Raw genomic sequence first — 8,858 nt, forward strand, 5'->3', positions numbered from 1 at the left:
GCACTCACACTCACACACACACACACACACACACACACACACTCACACACACACACAGAGAGAGAGAGAGAGAGAGCGAGCGAGCGAGCGAGAGAGCGAGCGAGCGAGAGAGAGAGCGAGAGTACAGTACAGTGATCAACAGAGACCCCCACCCACACGCCGCGCAGTGTGGGAAGCGACGACGAGACTCACTACTCGCACTCGCAGCACGGATCCAACGGGAGGAACGAGGGGACGCCCGGGCAGCCCCCGGGGCACGCGCAGCCGTTACGGTGCGCGTCCTGCCCGCCGCCCGGCATCGGCGCATCCTCCGCCGCCGCCGGGGCCGGCGGCTCGCCCGGGATTGGCGCGTCCGTCATCGGCGCGCCCGGCATCGGCGCGCCCGGTGGCGCGCCCGGCATCGGCGCATCGTCCGCCGCGGACCGCGGCGGCCCATGCGCCCCACAATAGGGCACGGCCACGCCGGGCGTCGCCCGCAGGAACGCGGCAAAGGAGTCGTGGTCGAACGTGCCCTCCATGATGGCGAGCCGCGTCGCCGCGTGGGGCGGGCGGTTGATGGCGTCGACGACGACGACGCCCCACGCGTGCTTGACGGCGTCAGCCTGCTCGAGCCCGCGCAGCCACTCCGCCGCGTCCTTCGCGGTGCACTCGTTGTACGACGACGTGCGGGCGGCGAGCATGCGCCGCATCGCCAAGTAGTCGCAATCGCTGCAGCCGGCGCGCTGCACCACGGGCGGCAGCGTGTAGCGCGTCACGGCCGGGAGGTGCTGCGCCGGGAAGCAGAGGGCGTCGCTGCACGCCGGGCAAAGGGCCAGGTGGCGGAGCGCGAGCCCCGCGCGAGTGCGCCGCGAGTGCGCGAGAGCCGCCGCTAGGCGGCGGTAGCTCTCATAGAGAGCGCCTGCGGGCTGCTGCTCGCGCAGCGCCACCTCGAACGCGAACTTTGCGTCCGCGACGAGCTGCGGCGCGTGCGGCGCCTCGCCGTGCGCCTCTGCGTCCGCCTCGCGCAGCGTCAGCGCGACGCCGCGCCGCGCGCCGAGCAGCCGCGCGCGCGTCAGCCAATGCGACGGCCAGCACTGCGGCAGCAGCAGCTCCTGCCCATCGGCGCCGCGCCAGGGCTGCTGCTTGAGCTTTGGGTCGGCGCGCCATTGCGGCGGCTTGGGGAGGCACTGCCGGTACCACAGTAGCAAACGCGCGTCGAGCTGTTGCGTGGACAGCGAGTCCGGGTCGCACGAGAAGGCGTTCGGGTCAGCGTACGGGCCCTCCATCGCAGCGAGTTCGTAGTGCATCTCAGCGCCCATGCTCGGCGGCCTGTGATCGCCGCCGTACGTCTGCAGGAGCCGCCGCACCTCGCGGACGATGCTCCTGTTGAAGGCGATGGTGATGTTGTCCTTCTCGACCGCCTCCGTTGCCTCCCCCTCGCCCAGCGGCTTGTCCGCCGTCTGGTACGCGTCCTTCGTCTCGACGGTGCCTCCGTCGGCCGCGTCGAGAACGCCCAGCAAGGCATCAGTGGCGATGGATAGCGTGCGCTCCGACGCCTCGCGAGCCGCCTCCCCCTCCCCCTCCTCCTCGCCGTCCTCCAGGTCGTCGAACAGCCGTGCAGCGGTCTTTCCTGCCTGCGCTCGCCGCACCGCATTCAGCTCCTCCTCCGCCGCCGCGCCCTCCGAGGCCTCCGCCGCCGCCGCCGCGGCGGCGGCGGGCGACGGCGTCGCGGTGGCGGCGGCGGCAGCCGCGGCCTTTTCCTCCGCCCGCTTCGCCGCCTCCCGCAGCCTCTTGTGACGCCTGCGTCGCGTGGCTTCGGCTCGCGAGCGGTTCTTGGGGTCGGGGTCAAACTCGACGCGGTCGATGACCCAGTGGTGACGCGCGTATGCCTCGCCGAGCGCGCGCACCACCCTCGCCCACAGCTCGCACTCCGCCTTGATGTCGCCCTGGAAGTGTGGCACCCTGTGCCACGGCCGCTCCGGGTTGTCCTTCTCGAGCTCCCGGTCGTAATCCTCGTGGCGCGCGGCAAGGACGGCGCGCCAGCGCTGCTCCGTCTGCGCAGGCCGGGGCCGCTCGACCATGAGCGCGTCCATCTCGACGTCCGCGTTCTCCTTCTCGCCGCCGCCGCCGGCGAGCGGCTTGCGCCGGCGCCGGCGGCCGGACGCCGCCGCCGGCGCAGGTGCGGGCGGAGTCGCGCGCCCCGTCTCGTTGTCGGGCGACTCCTCGCCGCCGGCGGCGTCGGGTGCGGCGACGTCGGCCTGCGAGTCGCGAGGGCGGCCTGCACCGGCGGCGGTCCGCAACGTCTCGCGGCGCGCCGCCAGCCACGCCGTGAACTCATGGGCGATGTCGCTGTCGTCGGGCGGCTGGTACAAGCTCGGCTGGATGTGGTCCATGAAGGCCTCCATCTCGGCCGCGGTCACGTCGTCGGGCGCGTCGACGGGCTGCAAGGCCGTGGACCGCACGGCGGGGCGGCTGCGCCAGGACTGGCGCGTCGCTGACGACGAGCCGAAGCAAAAAGAGCTGGACGACGGCAAGCCCGGCTGCATTCTCGCACCGGGACGGCGATCCTGGTCGAGCATGAGACGCCGCCTGCTTTTGGATGTTTTCTTTCTTGATTCCGTTTGTTGCAAACGGAATCAGTTGCAAAACCCTGAATAAAAAACAAAACGCGAAAATCCCCTTTGCAGCCAAGCCTACCGGGCACCTAATTCTTTTCTTCGCGCACGAGTCGGAGGATGATGGGGATGGTCCTCTCGGCGAGCACCACGCACCACGGTGCTCGCGGATTCGACCATCCGCCTGACTACCATTCCGACGACGCCTTCTGTGAGGAGGACGGCATCTGTGAGGGCGATTGCTTCTAAGCCCGTCGCCTTGCTGTACCAGTCCCGTACCCGGTGTCGTGCGAGGGAGTTGGCTCGTTAAATTCTTTTCTTCGCGATTATATATGTCCAAACCGCCGCGCCGCCGCTCGCGCCGCCTCGCCTCCGCCTCCACCGCCGATCTCTCGGCAGACACGCCGCCGCCCGCCCGCCTCCTCGACCTCCCCAGGGAGCTCCTCGAGCGCGCCCTCTCTCGCTGCGACAGCCCCCTCGACATCGCTCGCGTCGCGGCCGTCTCCCACCTCTTTCACGCCTCGCTCGCGGAGCAGGGCATCCGCTTGTGGGCGCAAGAGCGCGGCTTCGAGCTGCCGGCGCAGCCAGAGGACGAGAGCTGCGCCGTGCGGTGGCTGTGCTATTCGGCGCTGCTGTGCGAGTCCAACCCGCCCGCGAGGGCTGCGGCAGGAAAGCAGCACAGCGTCTTCATCGACGGCGAGGGGCGGCTCTCATTGTGCGGCAGTGAGGCAGGCTTTCCAGGGCTACTCGGGCACGGCGAGGGTGTGACGCGGCTCAACACGTCGACGCGCCTCCCGTCGACGCTTGGTGAGCGCGCTGCGAGCGTGTCGGCTGGTGTCGGCCATAGCCTCGCCCTGACCGCCGACGGCGCCGTCTGGAGCTGGGGCGGTGGAGGCTTTGGCCGGCTGGGCCACGGCGACGAGCAGATCCAGCTGCTGCCGAAGAAGGTCGAGGCCTTTGCTGGCCAGCGCGTCGTCGCTGTGTCGGCTGGAAGCTTCCACAGCCTCGCCATCACCGCCGACGGCTCCGTCTGGAGCTGGGGCGGTGGAGGCTTTGGCATGCTGGGCCACGGCGACGCGCAGAACCAGCTGCTGCCGAAGAAGGCCGAGGCCTTGGGGGGGCAGCGCGTCGTCGCTGTGTCGGCTGCAGCCAGCCACAGCCTCGCCCTCACCGCCGACGGAGTTGTCTGGAGCTGGGGCTGGGGAGGGCAAGGCCGGTTGGGCCACAGCGACCACGAGGTGCAACTGCTGCCGAAGAAGATCGAGGCCTTTGCTGACCAGCGCGTCGTCGCTGTGTCGGCTAAAGGCGACCACAGCCTCGCCATCACCGCCGACGGCGCCGTCTGGAGCTGGGGCTGGGGATACTTTGGCCAGCTGGGCCACGGCGACACGCAGGACCAGCTGCTGCCCGAGAAGGTCGAGGGCTTTACTGACCAGCGTGCCGTCGCTGTGTCGGCAGGAGACAACCACAGCCTCGCCATCACCGCCGACGGCGCTGCCTGGAGCTGGGGCTGGGGAGGGGAAGGCCGGTTAGGCCACGGTGACGAGCAGCGCCAGCTGCTGCCGAAGAAGATCGAGGCCTTTGCTGACCAGCGCGTCGTCGCTGTGTCGGCGGGATGCGACCACAGCCTCGCCCTCACCGCCGACGGCGCCGTTTGGAGCTGGGGCGCAGGAGACGATGGCACGCTGGGCCACGGAGAGGACCTGTCGAACCAGCTGCTGCCCAAGAAGATCGAGGAGTGGGCGCCGGGGCAGTGATGAGAAGGGCGAACGGTGAGAAGGGCGAAAAGGGTGCAAGGCTCTGTGTTGCCGCGCGTGCCTGTTCGCCTCCTGCGAACGTGTCCGAGAGTGGCGAGAGGCGTATCCGGGACGACAGAGATTTCCCTCTAAACCCAAGGGGGAAACGCCTTGTTGCGCGGGTGCCGTCGGAGCACACTTGTGAGTGAGTACACCCCCCGCCCCCCACCCATCGTTTTTTTCTGTTATACCCCTGACTCGCTTGTCGCTGTGGCCTCCTAGCTAGAAGGCCGCTGGGCGACGAGCGTGCCGTGTTCCCAGGAATTTTACTAGCGCGCAAAAGAATTTTTTAGCCGGAATGCTCCTCCGACCCCACTTTTTAGAAGTCTAGACTTTAACACAAAAGTCGAGAACCACAAAACTCTCTCACACAATACTAGGCACGGGACTGGCGCGCACTGGCACTTAACACAAGGAAGATTTTAGAACCCCGCGCCAGTCCGTGGCAGGTCGTGCAAATAAAAGAAAGAAAGCGTGCCGCGGGAGAAGATGATCTTTCTTTCTCACCCATCCGTCTCTGCTCGACGACGTCGACGACACGTACCGCTGCTTTCGAGTCGAGCGAACACGAACATCGCCGCTGCTCGTCATCAAGACGCACAAAAGCGAGGCCAAGACTGCACCCCAACCGTGGCAATTCCATTCTCTCTCCCCCCGCCCCTTCACCTTGTCACAGCGGCCGCTCAATCGTGATGGGGAAGGGCGACACAGCGGCCGCTCAATCATTGTCTTCGAACTGGGTGAAGTCGACCAAGATTGTAGAGCCGAGAAGGTTGGCTGCGGTTCAAGACGCATGGCGTGTGACGTGCATTTCAGGTGAGCTAGTGGTAGCTCGCATGCGGTGAAGTCTACGGCGCAGGATGGCACACACCCTTGGTGACTGTGGTCACGTTCGCGGGGAAAATGACAAAGAAGTTGTCTGCGGTCGTGCAGCACTCCTTCTGCAACCCGCTCCACACCTACGCGAGGACAGAAGCGCTCGCTGCTTGGGGCCTGGCGCGGGATGGCCGTTCATCTGCGACGCGGCACCTTTGTAATCTGCGCTGGCGACCCCTTGGCGCCTGCCCCGCCAGGGAGCGGCTCCTGGGTCTCCGGGTCGCGGATGATGAAGGGCACGTAAAAGAAGCGCGAGCCTCTCCCTCCCATGCTGCAGTTAATGCAGGCGCCTCCCATGCACGTATCGGGACGGATGAGGTACTGTTGGCGGCCATCGGCGTCGAAGACGTGAAATTTGGGGACGAAGGGACACTCGTCGCAGACATACTTCGTCTCTCCGACTTTCGTGCCATCGGGCGTGGTGGTCACCAACGCGGGGAGGCAGCAGCAGCACGGGAAGGCGGCGTCAAAGTCTTGCGTGCGGACTATGCAGCAGACAGGCATGGACCAGTCTTTACTGAACTTGACCAGCTCCTCGCCGTCTTTGTCTGGCACCGTGATTGGCATCGAGAATGGCCGCACCATTGCCGAGCCGCAGAGTGAGCAGAACACGCGGAGAGCGCAGTTGGAGTGCTCAATCATGTGCGCGATCTGGGGCGCATTCTCTCCGCCGTCTTCTTTGAGTCCGGGATATATCAGGTATTCCGACTGAGCGGTACATCCCAGGCACTCTTGCACGCATCCGCGAGGCGTCTGCTGCACCGACACGGCGTCGAGCGGACCGAGCACCCGCTCCATGGTTTGCGTGAGGGGGGCGCCGATTGCCACGGGGACGTCGGTCGTCTCCATTCCTCCGGCACACACGCCTTCGACCGGGACGGCTTCCACCGCTACAGGCTTGTCATACGCGTCGGCCATGGGGCAGGCGTCCGAGAGAGAGAGTGTTTGGCGTACGTGCACAGACTTGCAGCCGCCGCCCGATGAATGCGGCCCCCGACGTCCTTCGGAGTACGGCCCATGCGAGATTCGATGTAAATTGCATTTGGCGAAGGCTCGCTCTTCATTCCCGACAGGGCGGGGGGACGAGACGACCGCGTTTGGATCGCTAGAAAAATTGCGTTCTTTTTTACCCAGCGGCGGTGGCTGCAGTGTCCTGCGCGCTACGACCGCCGAGTTCCCGAGCGATTGACAGCCCCCGGGCATGCTGGAGCCGCTGCGCAAAGATAGTGACGATGGTGGTGTCTACTGTGTCCAGTTCTGCCGGCTGGACCTCCCAGCTGTCGTCGACCGAGTCTGTAGCAGCAAAGTGCACACGCTCGAGCTGCACAGCGTCGGCCTCACGCACGCCGCGCTGCAGACGCTTGCGAACTCGCTGTCACGGTGCCCATCGCTCACGACCCTCGACTTGGGAGGCAACCCTCTCGTCGGCGACGACGGCGCACGCGCCATCGCCGACGCGCTGCGACCTGCGTGCGCTGTCACCACGCTGGCGCTGGACGGTGGCCGCATCGGCGACGCCGGAGGCACGAGTCTGGCTCGCCTTCTCGGCGCCCCGGTGAGGTGCCTCCGCCTGCAGCAGAACGCGCTGCGCGATGCAGCGGCCCACGCTCTCGCAGCCGGGCTGCGCAGGTGTCGCACGCAGGCCAGGCCGCAGCAGATGCTGAGCGCATTCAACTCCCAACTAGCTCCGCATACGTTGCTGCTGTATCAATTGCACCACGAGCGAGTCGCCGCAGTCGGCAGCACTCGGCAGCAGTTGGCAGCACTCGCTGTCGCGACACTGCATTCGCACCTTTGCAGCTGCTGCACGTAGCGCCATCACACGCCTCCACCCGCCACCGCCCGCCTCCACCACCTCTCCTCCCGCCTTCTCTCTCTCCACCTCTCCGCCTCTCCTCCTCCGCCTCTCCTCCTCCGCCTCTCCTCCTCCGCCTCTCCTCCGCCACCCGCCGCCACCCGCCTCTCAAGCAGGCGCCCGCCCCCTGCGAGTTGACTCTGCAGCGCAACTGCATCGGCAACGCGGGCGCCGCCTCCCTCCTCGACGCGGCCGAGGGCGGCACCTGCCGGGTCGACCTCAAGTTCAACCTCGTGACCAGAGACCGGCTGCTCCAGCGCATCGCCGAGAGTCGGCGAGTCTCGGCCAGGACATGCTGTCGGCCGGGTGGCTGCTGGCTCGATGCAGAGGCGGAGCCGCCGCGAGCGCGCGCGCCTCGCGCCCCGCCAGAAGGGAGAGAGCCAGAGCCGAGTCGGAGGACGCGTCCAGGACATGTCCGAGACATGTCCGAGACACGTCCGAGAGGGCCAGAACCCGGGCCCGCCGTGTCCCCTGGGCGTCGCGGCGAGCAAGCGTGGCTGAGGCAGGCGTCCGACGTGCTCCTGCGCGGCCGAGAGCGCGCGATTCCGGACGGCGGGGTGCAGCGCCTCGTCCAGGACATGTCCGAGACATGTCCGAGACACGTCCGAGAGGACGGCGGGGTGCAGCGCCTCGTCCAGGACATGTCCGAGACATGTCCGAGACACGTCCGAGAGGACGGCGGGGTGCAGCGCCTCGTCCAGGACATGTCCGAGACATGTCCGAGACACGTCCGAGAGGACGGCGGGGTGCAGCGCCTCGTCCAGGACATGTCCGAGACATGTCCGAGACACGTCCGAGAGGACGGCGGGGTGCAGCGCCTCGTCCAGGACATGTCCGAGACATGTCCGAGACACGTCCGAGAGGACGGCGGGGTGCAGCGCCTCGTCCAGGACATGTCCGAGACACGTCCGAGACACGTCCGAGAGGACGGCGGGGTGCAGCGCCTCGTCCAGGACATGTCCGAGACATGTCCGAGACACGTCCGAGAGGACGGCGGGGTGCAGCGCCTCGTCAGCGAGGCAGAGGCGGAGATGCGCCACTACCAAACGACCCTTCCGGAGGCGCCTCCACGCCGCTCCCGCTCTCGGAACATCTGCCGGGCGGCGGCTCCGCCGCTGCCACCGCCTCCGCCGCCGCTGCCACCGCCGCCGCCGCCGCTGCCACCGCCTCCGCTGCCGCTGTCGCCTCCTCCACCGCCGCTGTCGCCTCCGCCACCGCCGCTGTCGCCGCCAGTTGGAGCGGGGAGGCGCAGGGCGCTCGAAGCAGGACGGCACGGAGGCAGAGGCGCGAGGTCTCGAGATGACCCGAGATGACCCGAGATGACCCGAGATTAGGGGCGGAGGCGCTGGGCGGGCCGCTTCGGCCTCCGGTCGCGAGGGTGGCAACGGGCGGGGAGCAGCACTGGCGGAGGGCGAGCGCCGGACCGGAGGGAGCGATGGGCTCCTTCTCATCGCCGCAACAGCTCGCCGTGGCCCTGTTCGAGCGGCGCGTGGCGGCGGAGGTCGAGGCGCGGTCGGCGGAGTGCGAGGAGAGGGCCGAGTCGGAGGACACGTCCACGACATGTCCGAGACACGTCCGAGACATGTCCCAGACATGTCCACAGGCGAGGGCCGTCGAGGTGGAGTGCGCGCGACGGCGGCTCGACGGGCAGCGCCGGGAGCTGCAGCAGCGTGCGCGGCTTGTGGAGGAAGGGCGGCGGGCGGCGGCATTCGAGGCTTCCCGCCAAAGGGCCGAGGT

General features: G+C 67.9%; 4 protein-coding genes across 4 annotated transcripts; 1 reads left to right on the plus strand and 3 right to left on the minus strand.

Annotated features, from left to right (window-relative positions):
* Positions 1-14: 14 nt before the first annotated feature.
* EMIHUDRAFT_373045 (hypothetical protein) lies at positions 15-1,330 on the minus strand. The gene is given in 2 exon segments (XM_005791048.1): positions 15-764; positions 780-1,330. The coding sequence occupies 2 exon segments, from the start codon at positions 1,296-1,298 to the stop codon at positions 192-194; spliced, it is 1,092 nt and encodes a 363-aa protein (XP_005791105.1). The 5' UTR covers positions 1,299-1,330; the 3' UTR covers positions 15-191.
* Positions 1,331-1,414: 84 nt separating this feature from the next.
* On the minus strand, positions 1,415-2,555 carry EMIHUDRAFT_373046 (hypothetical protein). Its single transcript, XM_005791049.1, has 2 exons — positions 1,821-2,555; positions 1,415-1,779 (listed from the first exon to the last, which is right to left on the minus strand). Exons 1-2 carry the CDS (start codon positions 2,523-2,525, stop codon positions 1,504-1,506), a joined length of 981 nt encoding a protein of 326 aa, XP_005791106.1. The 5' UTR covers positions 2,526-2,555; the 3' UTR covers positions 1,415-1,503.
* Positions 2,556-5,108: 2,553 nt separating this feature from the next.
* Positions 5,109-6,184, minus strand: EMIHUDRAFT_251724 (hypothetical protein; the record flags this gene model as incomplete). Its single annotated transcript, XM_005791050.1, has 3 exons — positions 5,109-5,167; positions 5,262-5,349; positions 5,420-6,184. The coding sequence occupies 3 exons, from the start codon at positions 6,182-6,184 to the stop codon at positions 5,109-5,111; spliced, it is 912 nt and encodes a 303-aa protein (XP_005791107.1).
* A 283-nt stretch (positions 6,185-6,467) lies between these two features.
* Positions 6,468-7,079, plus strand: EMIHUDRAFT_251725 (hypothetical protein; the record flags this gene model as incomplete). Its single annotated transcript, XM_005791051.1, has 2 exons — positions 6,468-6,821; positions 6,909-7,079. 2 exons carry the CDS (start codon positions 6,468-6,470, stop codon positions 7,077-7,079), a joined length of 525 nt encoding a protein of 174 aa, XP_005791108.1.
* Positions 7,080-8,858: the final 1,779 nt, after the last annotated feature.

The sequence above is a fragment of the Emiliania huxleyi genome (genome assembly GCF_000372725.1).
Source record: "Emiliania huxleyi CCMP1516 unplaced genomic scaffold EMIHUscaffold_1161, whole genome shotgun sequence".
NCBI classification, from domain to species: Eukaryota; Haptophyta; order Isochrysidales; family Noelaerhabdaceae; genus Emiliania; species Emiliania huxleyi.

What these genes read in the sequence shown, in the direction of transcription:
- EMIHUDRAFT_373046 (XM_005791049.1), bottom strand. Translation starts at nt 2,525, where the DNA reads ATGCAGCCGGGCTTGCCGTCGTCCAGCTCTTTTTGCTTCGGCTCGTCG. An exon ending in ACCGCGTCGAGTTTGACCCC is followed by an intron (nt 1,780 to 1,820) that starts GACCCCAAGAAC and finishes CACGCGACGCAG; the next exon opens with GCGTCACAAGAGGCTGCGGG.
- EMIHUDRAFT_373045 (XM_005791048.1), bottom strand. Translation starts at nt 1,298, where the DNA reads ATGGGCGCTGAGATGCACTACGAACTCGCTGCGATGGAGGGCCCGTAC.